The sequence below is a fragment of the Pieris rapae genome, chromosome 20 (assembly GCF_905147795.1).
Source record: "Pieris rapae chromosome 20, ilPieRapa1.1, whole genome shotgun sequence".
NCBI classification, from domain to species: domain Eukaryota; kingdom Metazoa; phylum Arthropoda; class Insecta; order Lepidoptera; family Pieridae; genus Pieris; species Pieris rapae.
Genome location: NC_059528.1, coordinates 3,448,104 through 3,470,200, shown reverse-complemented (window position 1 = coordinate 3,470,200; position 22,097 = coordinate 3,448,104). Strand labels below are relative to the sequence as shown.

Below are 22,097 nucleotides of genomic sequence, written 5' to 3'. Positions count from 1 at the left end.
TAGTTTGTTTAAAATACCATTTGTATCGTGCTCAAGCCATAAAAATCCATTGCAATTTCACTCATAAGAGCAATTTTAAATCAAAGGCATTTCTGTTCAGTGTCGCAAAGGACTCGCATTACGTAGGTTTCTTTGAGTGCCTCACTTCGAGGGCTTGCGCGAAATAGATTCACAATATCCCTATTTGCTGCTGATCGACTCTGCTATATATAGGTTATTTGAGGGGACTGTATAATAAAGATTGGTTACAATTTACGACGACTGTAATTGCTTAATTTATTTAAAGAATACCTGAAGCTTTAATTAAATAAATAAATCAGTGGCCCTACAACCTCTTTAGGTGCTGGCCTCAGATTTTTGAATCTGTGACATGATCATTTTTTAAATCTAATAGGCATGTAGGTGATCAGCCTACAGTGCCTGACACACGTCGTCGACTTTTTGGGTCTAAGAGATGTCGGTTTCGACATGATGTTTTCCTTCACCGTTTGAAATTTTTTTAAATGCGCACATAAAAAGAAAGTTCATTGGTGCACAGCCGGGGCTCGAACCTACGACCTCAGGAGTCGCACGCTGAAGCCACTTGGCCAATACTGCTCTGCATTAAATAAATAAAGAAAATTTTACCTCTCGTGGTTTTGGGTGAAACAGTTGTGTCAGTCACAAGTCCGTACGACAAAATACTTTTAATACGTGTACCCTTTTATGTAATGCCTTAAGCCCTCACGCACTAAACAGCGTTGTCAACAAAGGGTTGTGCGTTGATTGCTTAATGGACAGTGAAGTCTGAGATAGCAGTGATAAATCACTTCTGTGATTACCGAGCCATTATCTAAAATCCAATCTCGGGTTGACAGAGGAAACTTCTTGATGACGTAATTGAGCCAGACGCACGCTTAATAGGATGAGTTTTTGACGAATTTTATTAGTTTTAAAGAGCTATGTTTTTTTAACGCATTACCTTTTATGTAATATTTTGTGAAATCTAGATATAGCTACTAGCAGACATTATTTAAATATATTAGAATGGAACTTGGTGATTAAGTGTCGCAATACAGCGAGGAAATTTTGCCAACTAATGTTAAGAAGATGGTGTAAAGATACACTGCCACAAGGCCCAAACTTTATAAATTTGTTTTAATTTTCTATTTATTATTATTATGTAGGTTAAGAATATTGTAAAAAATGTATATTTGTGACTTAAATTACTCGGGTAATGTATCAATATTCTGCTAGAATTTTTTTTACATCGGTTAACAGCCTTTTTGTGTTTTCATTCCAAGCGGTTCTTTATAATAAGCATTCATATAATTGTAGAAATGTAAATGGAAACGGATTTAAACCGGTAATGAACAATACTATTTACATAACTAGACTCAGCTGTCTCTCTCCGAGACGAACTGCTGTAAAGGTGTCGATGCGTCAAGTTATAAAAATATTATGTAGACCTTAGTAATTTACTTGTAAAGTTAAATGTAAGCTAAAAGCGAAACGCCTTAAAATCAACGCTATGGAGACTACAAAAAACTAAGTGGTGTGACTGAGTGGTTTTTATAAAATATAATACTATGAGGGCTACAATTGACATGCATTTACGATATTTCCTCTGGCGTTTGGGCGCCAATGTCATTAAGGCACGGAAATTCAATGGAAGCGACTCGCTAAACGCCATTTTACATAAATTGTTTTCTTTCCTAACTTAATGTAAGGACAGACTATAGAGTCGTCTATTAAATAATCTTTAATCTTTGATTGAAGACATTTTTAACTATCAGTTTAGTTTTTCCCTAAAGAGCACGATAACAGTCACTAGATACATATTAGTCTATGTTCTCAAAATCTATGATTAATTATAAACATTTACTGTGTTCCTGGCACGCTATAAAATCAGAAATTTCGATAAAATTAAAAAATAAATTCAAATTTAGAACAATCGATATAGCTGGATGTTAATAAAAATACCCTGTACCCTCAATACAGAGCAAAGTAGTCATTACTTACAAGTCCTTGAAACGTGACGGAAGCAGTGCGAACGAGAGATCACTGATCAATACATCTTGGCGAGCTCAAATATTTGCACACGGAGAACATTAGCGATCGCGCCGGCTCTATACCTATATGAGTCTTTGTTTCAGCACAGAACCGTGAATAGAGTCGCTATATTATAATATTTTTATATTATTATTATATTTGTTTGTTCATTTGTTATTTCTTTGTTATTTGACGCTACAAAAACGAGAGATTTGGGTTATAGAAAAAATCTATCGGTCAAATACAAAATGTATGGACTGCTATATAAAATTATTAATTTGCATAATATTACATAAGGTTTAAGTCAATTGCACAGAGTCCAAAGTGCATAAATCATCTCTGTAACGTGACTACATGACACAAAATCTCAGAGTCGATTCTTGTATTGTACATTCTACAAATATTCTTATACCGGTTGGTAGAATAGGCGCCAATAAGTCTATCATACTTCAGTCGGGCGCCAGACAACTGTATCAAAATGAGAGTTTTATTGCTAGTTACCCTCCGCCTCCTGTGACCTAATAAAATGCAATCGATTTTATGACAAACTTCCTCAGTGACTGTCTTATTAAAGGAAAGAAAAGATATGTAGTGGTTAACAGATATTTGAAGTTGATAAATAAGTTACTAGAATAACACCTAATTTATGAAATATTTCCTAGATTTTTTTATGTTTAAGAGGCAGTTGAAGTTAAATGATAATATTTTTAAGTTGGGTATAATGCTGATCGCTACAGTTTTTATTTCTTCATTCACAACAGCGTAAATATTTGGAAATTGACAAAGGACTGATGCTTCTGACATAATTTATAAGTTTTTATTGTGTCCAACAATATTGTGTGATCTGCAATCAGTTATCCGCCATTATCAGATAATTTCTTAGGTTAATTTGCGTTGGGTGCAATTCTTTTCTGTTGACTTTTATTTTAGGTTAGGTTCTCTGGTCTAGGTTTAATATTTGCCATCTTTTAAGTATTGTTTTATATTTCAGATATTGCGTACACATTTAATAAATTCAATTTAATTCAAAGTCATTTATTCATTTAGGTAACTTAACACTTATGAACTTCAAAAAAAAGAAATATACATTAAATGCTTCTAATTTTACATCTACTGCCAGTTCTCAAATCAAGGCCGTAGAATGGAAGAGAACTGGCAATAAACTCTCCGCCACTCTTTTTAAATCTAAAAAAATATTGAATACTATAATATAATTACTAGTCTTTTAATTGAGATTTAGAGCGTTAAACTCTTCATTAACTTCCGGAACAAAAGCCGAGTAATGTTACAACAGGATTAATTAATTTCTGCAGTCACAGTCTTGATTAAAAATTTGTTTGACGGTATTCATTAAGAGACTGTAATTTTAGAGTGTCCTTTGAAGTAGGATTAATTTCGGACTCCTCCCTGCATCGACCACAAATTAAATCCATGCCCTTTCATAGGATTCTCATTATATTACTATTTGCCGTTTCCGCCCGTAATTATAACATATGTGTTCGATATTTGAAATTGTTACGGTTCTTTTGTTTTGTTACGATTTTACGAATATCTAGTCGTAAAAGCTTTTATGGTATAAGTTTTTATAATAATAATTAGACCGTTAATTATATTTTTAACTCCTTTATCCAGTTCCATTATAGCGCAAAGAGTATGCAGTGATTTTTATAAGCATAAAGATTGTCTTTGACTTTGAACGTCAGTAAAAAATAATTATAATTGTTTAGACTTTACATTTTATTATTTACCGTTATGATACCTTAAAGTAAAAAAAGCTGTATGTATTTGTGTCATAAATATATTATTCTTAACAAAACGTAAAGATTTAAGTTAATATTTATTTATAACACAAATATACAGTTTTTACAATATTCTTACCGTGGAACAGAGAGTCTTAACTCGTGTGATTCAAGTGCACAGGAGCTAATTTAAGATTTAAGTTGGCACTTGATAGATAGTACCGGTGAAACCAGAGCTTCGCATCGCAATACAGCAATAAATTTATTTTAGTTTTCTATATAGGTTAAGACATTCCTAAACATAAATCTAGTTTTACTATAACTCGTCTCTCTGAATAGTAAGTAACAGAAATGTATTTATATACAGAGACAAAAATAATCTATCGACATATCTGCTTAGAACAACAATATTCGAAATAAACTGGAGATGTTATGAATTGTCTGTTTGTCTATGAGATTTATAACTACAAGTCCCCCTGGCGCCGAGAGAGATGCGGCGCCGCGTCGTCCGCCGACGGCCAGACATTTAGGCACCTATTTATTGATTATCACATCTGAAATAACGCTTGCAAACGAATTTTTTTCTGGCTCATAACTGGCTTAGATATTCGACTAAAGGTCCTTCAAGAAAAGAGCGTACCAATTCTTAAAAGGCCGGCAACGCACTCGCGAGCCCTCTGGCATTGAGAGTGTCCATGGGCGGCAGTATCACTTAATATCAGGTGAGCCTTCAGCCCGTTTGCCCCCTTTTCTATAAAAAAAAACCTATAAACTTAGCTTTGTAGGTGAATTCTATAATTTTATAAGTAGTCCACTAGGCACTGCTATAAAGCCATGAAATACCTACGTCATTTAAGATTGGCATACAAATGCAAGAATCGAACTTCCCAATTTAGAATACCAAATTTTTTTTTTAAACAACAATTCAATTTATAGCAAATCCTTTACAGTTTTGGTACGGTAGTATATTAAGTAAATATAAAACAAAAGATGTATAAGCAAAAAAGGAACAAAAACTTAACTATATTTGTCTGCTTAGTAAACATGATTGCTGTCTTTATTAACTCTCAATTGTTACAAGGGGTAGTTGCTAATTGACCATCGCTTTGGGACCGCAAACCGTGTTGGCTCATTAAAATTTTACATTCACCAGTATTTCAGTGTTTGTGGAATATAAGACCGCTTTTGAAGCTTCACATACGCATTTAAATGACTAAATAAATATTTAGATATTTAAAGAGACCCACAGTCGAAGTGTTATTTTGTGCGTCTTTAATTTAAAGGTGAAACCGGTTTTATAATTATAATCAATAATTACAAAGACCAACGAACTTTTGAGCACTATTTGCGTAAATATATGCTGAATTATTTTAACGAGGGCTTTACAATCCTGGTCTCAATTTTTGTATCCGTTTCATGATTGTTTGCTTTATCTAATGTACAAGGTTGCCTTCTGTGCCTGACACACACCCTTTTTTGCCTTTTAGGGTCTAACTTCAGAAACTTCAGAGATGAAGCCACTAGGCCCACACCACACTGGCAAGACTTGCTTACTGATTGTTACAAATTTTAAACTTAAAAAATATTTAAATATATTTCCTGTCTTGCACGTTGTTGATGGTAATTATGATGATGATATAATGTTTTTTTTTATTTGTCTATGAGATTTTGTTTATTCTATATTTTGAATGGCGTATTGATGGTATAAACTAATATCCGCCGTTACACGCGACTTCGACAGGATGTATCGTCCACTGAACAAAGGGAGGTGTAAATTGAGGAAATATTATTTACGCTTGATTTTTCCACAATCTCTTCATTACGTTTACTAAAGGATTTTATAAATAGAAAATTTTCATGAAAAAGCGCACCCAAAAATATTTCAAGTAATGAAATATTTGTTTAAAGTTATTTATCATTTCTTTAGACAGGATTTTAAACCAAAATTAGTTATCTAAAAGTATAATAGGAAACATGGGAACATATATGACGCAACAAAATATTATTTATTAAATTGACCTGTTATTTAAATAAAGAATCGAAAAAATTTAAACTGTTGTAACGTTAAAAGAGAACATTCCAATCAATAATTTAAATATAGAACATTTGTATAATTCCATAAACAAAGGAACATGACAAAGTGTCAGAGCAATTAATTTGAGGGTCCGCTGTTAGAGCATGGACCAATCCAGTAATTGTCGTCGCAATATTCAAATGGCGGAAACAATTAGCCTGAGTGCTGTATCTACGTACTGTCTACCCTAAGTTGTGAAAAGAGTGAAATCGTTTGGGAATATCACACCGCAGACGGCCGCTAAATGAACGGCGAACCTGTTATCTAGCATCCACTATTTTTGTGAAATATATTAAAAATATTTTAAACATAAATGAGTTCTTAGTTCTATATGCAAACAGTTAATTTATACGACAATATATTCAAATAATTACTTTATTTGCTTAGTCTTACAATTCAATACATTGCAATAGCTAAACTAAAAAAAAATAATAATAATTCTCGTAAATCGTGGGAGTAACGCCCCGAGAGCATATCCAGACAGGCGCTTTCTAAAGTATTTACATTACATTCCATACGTTAAATCCTTTGTAATATGTAAGGTAAATTTACTTTTTTACTTTTTTAAAATTTTACTTTAATTATTAAAAATATCCCAATGACACAGGATCCGTACAGCGATTGTCCTTCTACGTACTGGTTTAAATATATTATGGTAGAAAAACGTGTAGACACATCTAACAAACAACCAACAATTTAAATTGAACAATCCAACATAAGTAAGAAGATACTAAGGACAAACAGTAAACTAAATCATTAATGACTAAGTCTCACTGTAATTTAAACCCAATAAATTAAAATTTAATAGCTTGCCACGGGATAATTTACACTTGGAGTGGACAATTTTTCGATGTAATAATGTTGCTAAGTTACTAATAAATTAGTCTTCTTCTGCCGAAGGATGTCTTAATTTTGGAGTCTGGTTTGGTTTGTTTGTAAAGTTTGATTGCAAAAGTTTTGTTACCTGGTTAAAACAAGTCAATTTTTTCATGGTATTATAAATAATTATTTTATCATAGCTTAATATTTAGTCTAGTGTGACTTATGTTTTATTTCATTTTTTTTTCATTTCATTATGTTCCAAATTCAAATAACTAATAATATAATCTGTACGAATAAAGAAAAAAATATTTTAAACAGCCAGTTAAAATAGATTGTTTATTCTTTTTAATATTGACGTTAATAAATAAATATATTATCTGTGCTCATAAATAGGAGATTCAATCATCATTATGTCTAACGAATACGCTAAGCTATAAAGTGATAATTGACGGCAAGCCCCTCCGTAGCTCATTCTAAATCTCTTTTGTGTACTGCGATAACGCTACAAAGCCTGCTAATGTCTTTTAAGGACTTAGTGATTTAAACGGACTAAATAATGAACCATCTACCCTTTCCCTCGCAATTCATAACGTAAGGGATATCAATAAAATATTCATGTTTGGTCAGCTATAGTATGTTAACATATTACCTAGACTTAGGAAATTTTTTGGAGATGAGTTCTCGGTTTACAATGACCTACTTGCCAAGATATTGTACTCATTAATCGGGTTATTAAAATTGGATCTTATTATTTGAAACTGAAGTAAACAGCGAGAACAATGTGTTATTTTTTTTTATTGATAAAGTTTGCCAACGCTCGGCACACTAATACATTGGTAAAAACAAACACAAAATACAATTTTTAATGTGACAAGCACTTAGAGGCAAACATTAATTTAGAGCACATACAAATATATATAAACTTGTTTAATCGGGCGTAATAATATACATATACAAATATTTATAGTCCAGAATAATAAATAATTCTGAATTGACATGCCATGTTTTATAAAAAATATAAAATACATATACAAAAAATGCATAAATAAATACAACCCTTAAGTTGTATCTTTCCTCTATTATTTATCAGTTAGCTAAAAAAAGAAAAATAACAGAAAAACCCAAAAAAGTTTTCATTCCGGAAAACCGAAGAGTTTGTGGGGTAGCATAGAAAAATATTCCATGTAGCCCATTTTGATACGTTGTGTTTACAGAGGCAGCCAATAATAAAATAAAAATCAATAATATGAACTGAATTATTATCCTCAGTTAAGGATAGAAGTTTACATAAACTAATAAATAAATGTCACCTGTCATGCTCCGAAGTACAATTATTTTAGTTATTTCATCAGAGAGTATTTTTAAAATTGCATAACCACTCATGATGAGTCAGTCACATTTTTACAGCTTACTTTATATGTTAACTGTATGTAGGTCATCAGCCGTTTCGGCTTCATATCCCTTATCCATGTTTTTTTTTATATTGCCCATTTTGTTTGCATTTGTCGTTCTTACTTTAATTTCCACGACCAAATATAGATTTATGCAACTAACAACGTATCATTTTAGTTTTAAGAACTACATATTTTGGCTGCTCCATATTCCTTTATCACATGAGACGATGGCAAGGTGGTATGAGTTTGATTCCATGGAAGATGGGCCGGGTGCTAATATGGGATGCAACCTATTTAGACACGCTGGTCCCATTCCAACTAAATGGAACCAACAACAGAGCTGGTGCAGTTTGTGAAGTGGCTAAAAAGCTGAAGCATGCAAATACAGGGGTCTAGGCTTCGAATATGATTTTGTCCCATTCGGTGTCGAGACCATTAGTCCGTGGGGCCCTAGCTCTATCCGTCGACGTTCGGTCGAAGAGCTGACAGCGGACAAAGAATCAGTCTACCTATTCAACGGGGTACCGCTGCCAGTATCTTCTGTTATTAAAATATTATGTTATTATTTTATATTTTGAAAGGTTTTTAGTTTTAGTTTCATTGTACTTCAATTTATCAAAATTGTAGTAAAACAAATCAAATCAGGTACGGTGAAAACAATTCTTTGTGAAATTTGTCAATTGCATGTGTTGCTTTTGTGTGGAAGAATTTTAATTAGATTTCCAAAAGTAACATGCAAAGTACACTAGAACAATCCCAATTCCCGTTATATCAAAATACTTTATTTTTGACTCAGATTGTTACTATAAATCTCCCATTTACCTACACTACTATACAAAGCGCAAACAAAGACTAGGGATTTAATATTTCTATCTCCGTATCTTTCAGTCGTGGAAATCGAAGTGGGCCATTCGCATGACGACACAAATCCGGATGATGTCTGTTTGTTATCAGCGCTGAGCAGCCAGTCTAGGGTTGCGATTCGCTACCGAATAATCGCATTATTTACCAAGTTCACTCGATTTCCTAAGCTAGTGTAAGAGATATAAATATACTTGTAATACGAGAGAAGAACTTAATAAGCATTTTATATTATGTTAACGATTATCTAGTTGATAAAAGAACCTGGGACTAGTGCTAGACAGACTACTTCTAATTGATTTGCGATATTTGTTTTAAAATAAATGTTGTTTGATGATTTCCTATTTTAAAATAAGTAGTACCGAGAGTTTTTTACGCCGGCTTTTCTCTTGGCCTACACCATCTTTCTTCTTTTCCGATGAGTCAAATGACGTGGAATAAGTGATACCTGTATCTTTTATATTCTGTTCCTAATTATATAACAATTAAATAGTTACGATTAAATGCAAATCTATTTTGTCCCTTAATTTGTGCGTGTCATATATATGTCAATAATATGTACTTAGCATAATAGATATATATAAACTTACTTTATGCTTGAATTAGGTAAATGATTGTATTAGCACGAGACTAATAATTTGTCAATTACTATTTTAAGGTATATGTTGACACCAAGTTTTTATTAAGCACACTTATTAAGCGGGAACTGAAGTGTAGTTTAAGAAATCTTTAAACAGAATAGTCCCGATAAGTAAAACCTTTTTTTTGAATCGAGCCCGGCCCTGTTAGAAATAACAAAACTTTTTCGGGACAAGGAGCGATTCCTTCGCCCTTATTTCATTTCTATTGCGACGTGTATTATCCTCTTGTCAATATTATCGATAAACTAGCAGTCCAACTACGCTGATTTGATTCCTCACTTTTTTCCTGGCTTCCCTTTGTCCAATTTAGTCGCGTCAGGAAAAACATAGACAATCGAAAACGGAAACAATATTTGACGTTCTTAATTCAAATGTTTAAATTTTTTTAACTGACTTTTTCCATCCTTTATTACCAAATTGGCAAAGTTTGAAAATTTTTAAATATAAAAGATGTCTCCTGAGATAAAACTTAGAAAATAGAGTTCACTCGATAGATTGGAATCATACCAATATACACATATAGATGTATAATATACATATAGATGTATATTATATATAAGCTTGACCACAATGAATGTTGTAATATATGTAATGTAGTATTTGTTTTTGGGTCAAATAAAGAAACTTTTTATTATTATTTTATTATACCCAAGCCTATATTATCGTTATTTTATATTATTCTCCTGGGCATCAGCTGAACAGAATCATTAAGGAAGCTATCAGTTTGTAAAATCAGTCTTAGCTAAAACGAAACAAATTTCTTTCACAAAACCTATAAATAACAGTAGCTTATGTTTTAAGATTGGGCGTCTGATTTCTGTATCTGTTCATGATCATTTGTGAATCTAATAGGCAAGTGGGTGATCAGCCTCCTGTGACACACACCGTCGACTTTGGATCTAAGGCATACCGGTTTTCTCATGATTTTTCCTAAAGAGCGAATGTTGTGCACGCATAGAAAGTCCATTGCCGGGGATTGAACCTACGACCTCAGTGATTAGAGTCACCCGCTGAAGCCATTAGGCCATCGCTTTTTTCATAAATTTTAAACAAAATTTATCATCTTTTTTTTAAATTTTTGATCAATAGATAGACCTCAAATCTAACTAGCCGACTCTAAATTTGCTGGAAAACAAGAATATAATCTTTAAATTAAAAAAATTAAAGATATTTTTGAGTTAGTTCGCAAATTGAATCAAAGACGAAAGATCACGTCATACCAATCCTAAGTTACGTAAGATGATCACGGAACTTGGAGACACACCAGATTTTCTGAGACCAAATATTGTACTTACTTGAGTATTAAAGGTTTGCTGGCGAAGAGGCTTGATGCCTTCTCTTTCGCGGCTTGGAGCCCCTGCATTTCAGCAGCCTGATGACCTTCATGTAATGCAATTACACATCACTAGTGCCTGCGAAAGATTTCTTTCAATTAAATTGTGGTAACACCAAAAAAATTTCAGAGCATTGATTTTAAATCTATAAATTTCAGCTACGCAATTTTTATATATGATAAAAATGTCCGTTGGGTGACCTATAAAAAACTCCTCACTATTTTTAATTAGAAAACCTATGAAATTTAAACATCGTCTTCATCTGTCACCTTATTAGTTAAATTTTAATTGAGTTTCTCTTACCTTTACTATAGATTTTAATTACGTAACTGTAACTTTACACTAACTAAAACCTAATATAATAACAGTGTTTCAATCTGATCTAGGCAGGCACAATAATTTAATCCTACTATATAAGTACAGTAACAACATATAAGTCATAGTATACAGTAGCAGCCATGTTACGTAATCATTCACTATAGCTATACATACATAGTCTATGTTCTATATCTAGACGGAGTATATATCTACACGCATAGTTCTATAGTTACGCATATAGATCACAAAGGTACTGAGAATTCCATTTTTAAACTCAAAAGGGAAATTAAAAGGGTACTTACATTTTTTCAGTCGCTAGGCGTAGCAGATCCGGGGTAGCGTCTGTGGCTCGTAGCGGACCCGCGCCGCTACAGCCTTCGCTACGGCTGCGCAGTACCGCCCCCACCATTGGTCGATATCAACGGCCAACTTGAACAGCGGTCGCCAATCGCAGCCTTCCCTGTAAGTGGGCGTGGTTTTGAAACATTTCTGAAAATTTTCAGGAGCTCCCAAAGTACATAGACAACCCCATCAATGTTTCCACCCGGATTTGCAAGCCGATATTAATGCTTATACAGTTGTGTATCTACAGTTGTGTGCCTGAAAAGAACTCTAACATTACTACTGATTTTTATTTTAGGCCTTCATTATAAAACTCCAAGATTGAAAAGACATTAATAAGTCATCGAATCAACAAAGGAATATTAAAATTAGGAATTGATTGTTAGCTTTTTATATAATTTACACAAAGAATTTTACTTTTTTTATACCGAGTGGCTTTATTTTTATGATAACGATACTCTTTCCATTTATAAAATATATTTTCCTAATCCGTTTCGTTGAAGGCCTTTGGAAAGTTCAAACCAATTTATCATACAATTTGTCAAAGGTTAAAGGCAGAACTTGCTCTTCGGCTCTTTTAAAAAACTGTCTATTTGTGTATTACATAATATTATTGATTTCAGAAATACCAAAAATATGATGTTTTCTTTAGGCTTAAGTGAAACTATTTGAATCGAATTCAACAAATAAAATATCGTTTGATTATCACTGTTACTATTGCTTTTCTTGAGGCTATGTAATAAAAAATAATAACCTTAACTAAATGAAAACAAAAACGTCATTAAGACCATGATAGACCAAGTCACGGTAACTTGGTAGGCTTTTGTATATCACATCAATATTTTCATCCGGCCCGGAGATAAAAAAGAGACGCTGGATTTCTTAGACATTCCAATGGAAAATCTGTTGTCGTGAAACAGTGGTCAAGCGTTGTCGTGGAACAGCAGTGGCAACAGCTAGCTTTAACATCATGGTTTGTATTTGCTGACTATAGACATCTGCCTTTGCCCTTTATCCTCTAGTCAGATTTATAGTGAAAAACCCTGGCAGTAGTCCGCCAAACGCTCGCAGGGAACTTTTTCGTTTTTAAAGAAAAACACTTTAAAAACGAAAAAGTTCAACATGTCAACTGTAGAAAAACATTTTCTACAGCTGTGATACTTTTTTTAACATTTAACTCCTTTTGTCTTTAGTTAACGGAAAGATCATCAATAATATTCGCTATGCAGACGACACTGTCTTAATAGCCTCGTCGATGGAGGATTTACAAATGCTCGTTAATAAAGTTCAGGAAACTAGCGAAAGAGACGGTCTGACTATTAATGCAGTGAAGACGAAGGTGATGGTGATTTCCCGAAACGACACTTTGGGTCCTAATTTATCTGTTGCTGGAAGAACGTTGGAACGGGTGCGGCAATACAAGTATTTGGGAACTTGGGTTACAAACGAGTGGGATTCTAATCAGGAAATAAGGTCTCGAATTGAGATTGCCCGAGGATCTTTCAAGAAAATGAAGAAAGTTTTGTGAAGAATGAAGAATGAAGAATGAAGAAAGTTCCATTAAACTCCGAGTCAGAGTTCTCCTTTGTTACATATGGCCAATTGTTCTATACGGCTGTGAAGCTTGGACAATTAAAGAAGATACCCGCCGGCGCTTAGAAGCATTTGAGATGTGGTGCTATCGTCGCATGCTTCGTATCAGCTGGATCCAGAAGGTCACTAACGAGGAGGTTCTGAGACGAGTTGGAATGGGGAAAAAACTTATGCGAAACATTAAGCAGCGAAAAGTTGCGTACCTGGGCCACGTGTTGCGCCATGACCGCTACCACCTCCTTCAGCTGGCTCATAATGGGTAAAATCCAGGGAAAACGGCGTGTTGGCCGAAGGAAGAAGTCATGGCTTCGCAACGTCAGGGAGTGGACAGGTATTGCGAGTGCGGAGGGGTTGCTGCATCTGGCGCAGGATAAGACGCGGTTCAGAGAACTGACGGCCAACCTCCAGTAATGGAGTGGCACTTGAAGAAGAAGTCTTTAGTCACCGTGACCATGCACGCTGTAAAGCACGTGAAACGTCGGTTAAATTTAAAATTATATTTAAATAATTATAAGTTTACAATAATACATAACTTCGATCCGTTAAAAAAGTGTTTTTCTTTAAATGTGTAAAAGTTATGTTAGTAAAAGACAACTTTTTTGTAGTCAATTTTCGCATGTATAATTGTTTTCGAAAAACAAATGCATGAGTAAAAAGCTATAAAAATTAGAATTTGGAATTCCTCACCAAAGAGGAGTTATTTGAGGTCAAAGTTGTCAGTACGACAAATAGTCAATTTTATATGTTAGGACCTAATATTTTTTTATTATCAAAGTAATAAAAGAGGATTTTTAAAAGATAAAGTATATTCTTCTTTTATTTAAATCTATATATATATATTTAGTCTCTCAAAACCTCCCATTAAATACATTAGTATAAATTACGCGATATATGCAAATCAAAACGGAAACACGTTTAGGGTGTAACCAAAGGGTTTGAAATGCGACTCAAATGTACCCCGTTTGCTGACGCAGAGATCAGCAATAGCCGACTTCATTTCACGGGCAGAGGAGCCCGCAAATGAAGTTTCCCCGGTCCACCGGTTCTTCCGTTATTCACCCTATGAAAATGAGAAAAATTAATGCGTTTTACTTTAATGTCTTTTTTAAAGTGCTTGTGAAAGCTTTATTTTGAATGGCTTTTAGATTATATTTTCCGCTTAACTCTTGGCTAGGCAAAAATCCTTACATGTTCCAGTTGTATATACATTATACAATAAAGTTGCTTTTGGTGTTTTATATACAATGCAGGCTTTTCCTAGTATTAAAGATAAAATAAATTCGCAAAGACACATTATAACTTAAATACCTGTGGTAATTTTAAAATCCGTGATAAAAAATTTATGACTATAGAAAAATTATTTAGGGATCAAATCAATTCATATGTATTATAAAAAATTATAAATATAATATATTATATATCATATGGCGTTATTGCATACACTATACAACCACACACCAGCGTAATATAACATAAAAATTGTGACACAGTTGGCTTACAAGTAGGATATACAAGGCAAGCCGAGTTGGTGATTCCAAGGATAACTGACGACCATGCATTGTGAATGTCTTTAAGGTGGATGAAGCGAGAGAGGTATGTGGGACCGTAGCTCCGTTGTCTCTGCCTAAGCCTTGGAAAAAAATTAAGAATGAATGGGTAGATAAAGAAGTATTCCTTAGATCATCAAAGTGTCATCCCAAAATCATACCTTGACACAATTCGAAACGATTCAAATTTTGGTTTAAGTTAGCAGAGACTAAAGAAACTGAACCTAATTTGGTTCTAACATATTTTTTTTTATAACATTCTTCATTAATTAACCAATTAATGATTAATAATTATTTAAATATTATATTATTTATGAATAAATATTACAAATCCTGTTACTATTATAAAGCTTTAGACGGTTTATTTAGAGATGTTGTTTAATCGTGTGTTGGCCTAGTGTCGTCAGTGCGCGACTATCACCCCTATGTTCGTCGGTTCAAATCCCGGCTGTGCCGTCTATGTCCGTATTTAAAACTCGTTGAAGTGAGTGTGAAACGGAGAAGGCTGATCACCTGCTTGTTTATTAGAAAAAACAAATCTTAGACCCAGACATTAAAATATTAGTAAATTCCACTGATTATTATTATTATATAGCAACCTCCGTTGTTCATGTCTAAATGAATTACACAAATAAATATCTCTAATAACTTCAAGCGACTTTGCTTGACAAACTGCTTCGTTCTCCCTAAGCTCTCTCTTTTCTGATTAATGCATTCTCTCACAAATTGAAACGTCAGCGGAGGGAAGAAGTCACGAAATATTTTAAAAGTGCTGACTTTTTCTAATTTTCTAGACATTCTCATTCATTTTTAAACAGCCCGAATACCGTCTACTTCTATTATGGTATAAATTTTTTTTAAATTATGTGCCTATTAGTCTCCTTCGCTGAAACTGTTTCAAACAGCTTCAGTTAATATACTGTAAGACTGCTTTAGTTTTCATAAACATACTTTTTATGTATTGAAAATATTGTTTACTGGTAGTGGATTTATTGCGTCATTCGGAAAAAGGTAGCATCCTTGAAGCATCGTGTGCATAGCACTTATCGTATCCTGAATGTGTTGATTACACTCATGTATAAAAACGTTGGTATATTGTCCATCACCCACAATAGGATGTATATAATAGGAATAGGTCGATAATATAGTAAATAGTCTTGTCTATTTTATTATTAACCTAATTATATTTATGTTATGTATCATACGTATGGCCTAGGGTAACAAGGCATAAAGGGCCACCAGTAAAAAGAAAGAGAGGTCGCTCTCTTGCACGGTGGGCTGACGAGCTTAAAGTTGAGTTGAGACGAGTTGTTGGAGAAGATGGGAAGAAAAATACGCAAGATAGAGAGATATGGAGACAATTAAAGCCCTATACACTGTATATGCCCTATATATATATTATTAATTTATAATTATGAATGTAAAAAAATAAGAATGTGTATATTTGGTAAATGATAAATGGGGCTGAATGAAAATTTTAAGTCCTTACATGTTTTTGTCGAACTGGCCACTATAACAACAAATTTGGAATCCTAACCAAAGAGGAGGTCGCTCTTTGTATAGGAATTCCTCGTACATTTGTGTGTCGAAAACCATGATTCATTTAATTTTCTATGTATTTTTCAGTCTATTTATAAAATTGAAATCATGAAATATCGCGTTAATAACGACCACGATATCCACCGTGGCACCAATGCTGCAGAAGCGGCTCGAAGTATTAATTATGTACATATATGGTGGCAGTAAAAAAATCTACTTTTTGTTCCTCCCATACAAAACGCCAATTTCATATATGTCATACGTAATCGTTGATCGTTGCACAATTTTGACATACTTTATAGTACAAGATTTTAATGGTTTTATCTTTCGTAATATTAGAATCGATAGGGGATTCAAAATACGTAAGTGCAGTTCTTATAACGTATGGAGTGTCCTTGAGAAGCACTCACCGGGCGATCGACCACTCGTGATCAGCACACTCAGCTCTATCGGCTTTCAACTCTGCACGAAGCTTTTGCCAAACAATACTGACTGCTAATTTTACAGTTTTATCCTATTTTAAACGCAAAATATCGTGGATTTGGCGACGTTTTTAAGGAAGCTGCGGTAGACTAGAGTACGTCATAATATACATAGATTTATTGACTTAGTAAGTAATAAAGAATAGTTCTATTGGTATTCAAATCCCCTTCAAGATATTTCTTAAAAAAAAGACTTCCGCTGTCTTCATTACTTATCTGTATATACTTGTTTGTTTCATTAAATATTTAAATTAATTAAATAAACATTAAATAAATAAACTATTCTACTTAATTACCTGTCGAAAATAATAAAAAAACGAGATTGTATTTAATTTAAATCGAATTTAAATTTCGCTATTTTCATCAAATATTATCAATATTGAATTTAAATAAATAATATAACTGATGCTACTACAACTAGTATGAGCCTTCGAATTGTTAAATTTCACCTAATAGACCTTCTGTGACTGACAGACATCGACTCTTGGGTCTAAGGCATGCTCGGTTTTGTCACGTTCTTTCATTATATGAGTCTTAATTGCGAACATGGAATGATTAGTCCGTTGGTGTCTGATACTCATATTTGAATATCCATATCTGTTAGCGTATTGTCTATTGATATTATATTTAGGAACTCACCAATGAGTCTGGATATAATTTTTCTAAAGTAATAGGGCCTATGTTTTTATCCAGATTTTTCTTCCGATTGAAAATTGAATTTTCCTAAGGATATATAAATATAGAATATATATTTAAAATATAACTATTATTATAAAGTTCAGTCTATATTTTAATAGTCAAACATCGCGTTAGGGGACACCTCATGAGTCTCAAAAGCACCTTTTTCCACTCGATTGCGTATCACCACCTCTACCTGGGGGGTGCAGCGTTCTCTGTCGCACACACAAAGCATTCATCACCCCATCCCTATCTCACCCGCTATTTATGACTTATTAACTTCTCTGAGGTATCATGGCAACCCGCCCTGTACCAACGATTTAATATAGAAAATTGTGAATTCAACTGAGTGGTAAAACAGATTATTAAATTGTTCGAACTTAATTATAAACATATTAATGATATTCGAAATTCAATTATACCTAAATTATTTAGCTTGTAAAGTTTTATACAAGACACGCTGCGGTTTGCCAGTGCGCGCGCTAAATGTTCTTACAAAATGCACACGGGATAGCCTTTAAAGCTGTTGAACAAAACAAAATAAACATAAGTCGCTATTCCGTATCGAATTGCGATGTTTGCAAACCGATCGCTCCTTAGGGACACCTCGAGCAGTTTCGCTCGCAACGCAATAAAAATCAAGATACGATTTAAGGATTTAACCGCTCAAATTCTCGGGTACCTTGTTGTTTATTATTTTTTACGTTATCTGAGATCTTTAAAAAAAATTGTTACTTAGTAGGCCTATTCAAATAGATTTAGTTTTTTTGTTTCAAAAATACACACATTATCTTTACAGCCTATGCCAATACGACAACGTCTAATCGATTTGAAAATAATTCCCATAACAGTTATTACACTGCAAAAAGTGATATATATTTATAATCATCGACAAAAATATTTATACAAAAAATAAAGCTTTTTATGTGCATCGTATTTTTATGCAACACAATTCAATGATTCTAACAATTTCGTAGAGTTAGAAAATACATATAAATTTACTATAACATGCGACATTTCATTATGTTAATACAATTTACAGTTATGGTGCAATATAGCTAAATGGTAATAAGCTTTGTTAATAGCATTAGCAGGTGTGCGTTTGGGCGGGCGCTGGGCGGCCCCGCCCTCGCTGCCATTGTCTCTCGCTAACTCAAATTGAATAAATTAAAGGCAAATTTAATAACTCTATTAAGTTTCTGCCGACATAAACAACTCTTGACGTATGCTAGCCGAAACGCTATCAGGGGCGATCATTTGATTGAATTAGTTTCGGATGCTTGCCCGAGGGATGTTAAAAGCTTTTCTATTGATTTTTCCGAAGCATTGTTTGGTAAATCCTTTGTTGTAATCAACTTTTTGCGTAAAAAATTTAGGCGTACTACATTGCTACAACTGATGTTCAAACATTTATAGTTACGATGGGGCTTGGCCCGAAACATGGTGATAATTAGTGTTTACATCAGCCGTATTTTAAAAGTGAGCAGCATTTTGTATCTGACACACATCTTCGATTTTGGGTCTAAAATATTGTCGGTTTTTCTTATAAACAACATGGTGCGAGAAAGATCCAATTGGTGACATAAAAGTGTATGGCACAGCCGAGGTGCAACGTATGAGGGCGATGTTGTATAAGAGACACTTCTGAATTGTACTTCAAAAAAATTGTTTACTTATCACAGAAATAAATACATTATCCTTACAGACTATGCCAATACGATAATTTTGAGAATTAATTCTTCTTCGTTCCAATTAGCTTCAAATAGTAAAAATACATTTAACATTTATTTTTATTAAACATCATTTAAGAGAACAAAACATTTGTGTACTACTCCTAAAAATTCAAGCCTGTCTTGATTAACGTTCAATTTTGAGTTATAAAAGAGAATTGCGATCTTAATATCCATTATTATATGGCTTGACTTCTTATAGATTTCTTATAAAGTAGCTTGTTATTAAATTCATTTAATTTATGTGTGAAGAATCTGGTCATGTTGTTCATTTATACCATACTAATACTTTCATCTATAGAAGATAAATTCATAAATTTCCTATTTTTTAAAAAAGATACACCATACTAATACATATAATAATACATAATACATCATCAAGAGGCTTGTCGGTAATTTGAAATTGAACCACTAACACTTAGACGTGTGAGAGTAGACGTAATGTTTCTCTATAGAATATGGAAATATAAATTATAATGTACCTGGTTATAGAACTCGTCTTAGTGGGCTGTTTAATATCCCTTATCATGGTAAAATTATGCTCCAAATAATATACAGAGCAAGCCTCGATATCTCTAAAAGCTTCTCTTTCTGAAGGAGATAAGCAAATGAAATGAATCTTTAAGATCATATAACACACACACCTCAACCAATAAACTAATAGTAAATTGCATTAAGTTCTTTGGACGGTGGTAATCTATTTTTTATACATTTAATTTATAATGGTAATTATTATAATTAAAAAGGCGGTGGTTTATTCATAAACTATTAAATAAAATGTATTTTAATGAAATTTGTGCAAGAAATACTAATTTAATCGTTTATTTGTAAAATACTTTGCTCAGTGCCAATCTGAAGTTAACAATAGTTTAAATACAAATTTGTATCATGTATTTATTAAGTTTCATTTAATAGCCCAGATGTGAGTTGTAACTAAATGTAAATACATTTAGTTGGCGTCATAAATCTTATAAACGTACTGTCTTAGTTACAAAATGTTTCATCATTTTGTTTATTTCCAAAATTATCAAGGTTTTAAGGGTAAAACGTGCAATATCTATATTATCTCACTCTATATTATGAATAAAAAGATACAATATTTGTGCACTATAATACGAACTATTTGCGACGGAACAAAAATTTATGATAATTAAAGTTAGTTTTTAGTTTTAAGTTTAGTTCAAGTATAACCTTTAAACTAACTAAATTATCTAAAGGTTTTACAAAGTTTTGTTAATTCCACCATTTTATTGTTAATTAAAATCTTACAATTATGATTACTAAAATAGTAGTATATTCAAAATATATTTATTTCGCATAGGTAAATTGTTACATTATTGTTAATCGAAGTTAAATTAGTACCTTAAATATTGCCAGGGTTTTATAAATTTAAAATTATAAAAAGAAATTAAAGTAGTAAATAAAAAAAATTATTAAGAATAATACTAATTATTAAGTAAGTTTACTTAAAACAAATGATAAAAGTACATTATTAGTAGATGTCATTTAAATTTACATTTATTTTACAGCCTATACCAATGTCAATTATATTTGCTTCGTTCTTCATCATAAATTTTAAACAGATTGGAACTACCAAATGCTTCACCAAATATTTGTAGCGTCGACCATCGTAGGCCGAACAAAACTTCCGCATTCAGAGCGTAGCACATTTATTGCTACGAATACAATTTCAATAAACTCTACGATTTTAAAGACATTCTCTTTCCCATAAGAATAAGCAGAGATTAACTACTTTCGCCCATGGTTTATTTTCTAAGTGTATATTATTTTTTTGTATTATTCGATAATAATTTGTTAAATATTTCACTCGTATTAAAAGCTAGATTAATGCAAATTAAATTGTTTGAATATAAAATTTTAAGTTTCTGATATTATTGTAATTTTAAAAAAATATGGCATTGAAAATAATGTGTTTAAAATTTAATTCTCTATAAAATTATTCAGTTATTTAAAACTATAACCTCTGTCTTAACCACACAAAATTTTAGTCGGTGCCAAGTTAATAAACTTTTGTGCAATTAAATTAAATAATAAAATTTAATTTTTGTGCAATATTATATAATAAATAAAAAAAATACATATAAAACCTCATATAAACATAAATAAAAAAATAAAAAATATAAAACCTCATTAATTTAGCTTCTTTTTATAAGGCATATTAAATAAAATTATAAACTGGTAAACAATAATAGACAGAATCTAAAGCTATATATTGTAAGACTTTTTATATTAAGAATATTAATAGAACATATAACGACAAAAAAAAACACTCACCTTATTATTAATTACAGACACACACATCACATTAAAACTAAGTTTTTAACTATGATATTCACAGGATATGTTAACAATAATTTGATATGTTAATAAACTGATATTCTTTAGTGTGGTTGTTTAGTTTGTAAAGTTATTCATATTACAAACACCGAGGGACATCACTCTTAAGGATTTTATACGATTGTTTATGTTTCAAACGGCCGATAACGCCCTTAAAAGTGATGCGCCCCCGGCAAACGCCACGTGACTGCCGGTCTTGCACAACCTTAGTGTTTACATCCCCTCGCCCCTCCGCTCCCCGCCCCGCACCTTCCGAAGGAAAATTAAAAATACAGTTGTATTGCTCGACAAATAAATATAAAGCTATGAAACAGTATTGAAAGCACGTATATTTATTTATGAAAATGTACGACGCAAATGCATAGCGATGACCATTGCTCGTTGCAGGCTTTGATATCGTCGGTTAAGATAGCTGAATCAAAGCCAGTTTAAATTTTAATATTTTGTTTATTTTATTAAAGTACACCACATCATATATATCATAATTTTCTACGGTATAAGTTTTTTCCTTAATTAAAAATGCATGACAATCACGGTAAACATATTTTTTTTATTCCAACTAAATTTGTTAGGTTTGACTTGCGCTTAACAACATTAAAATTTTATTAATCTAC

The 22,097-nt window shown here is 32.5% G+C and overlaps 1 protein-coding gene and 1 pseudogene across 1 annotated transcript in view; one reads left to right on the top strand and one right to left on the bottom strand.

Moving 5' to 3' along the window:
- The window catches only part of LOC110996019 (vesicular glutamate transporter 1), a 48,783-nt gene extending 27,134 nt beyond the window's left edge, over nucleotides 1-21,649 (bottom strand). Inside the window, exons 1-3 of the mRNA XM_022263502.2 lie at nucleotides 21,421-21,649; nucleotides 11,517-11,674; nucleotides 10,858-10,974 (exon numbers count right to left, since the gene is read on the bottom strand). Coding sequence (XP_022119194.2) covers nucleotides 10,858-10,925 — 68 coding nt within the window. The 5' untranslated portion in view covers nucleotides 10,926-10,974; nucleotides 11,517-11,674; nucleotides 21,421-21,649. The remainder of the gene's footprint in view (nucleotides 1-10,857; nucleotides 10,975-11,516; nucleotides 11,675-21,420) is intronic.
- LOC123690071 lies at nucleotides 13,120-13,583 on the top strand (annotated as a pseudogene).
- Nucleotides 21,650-22,097: the final 448 nt, after the last annotated feature.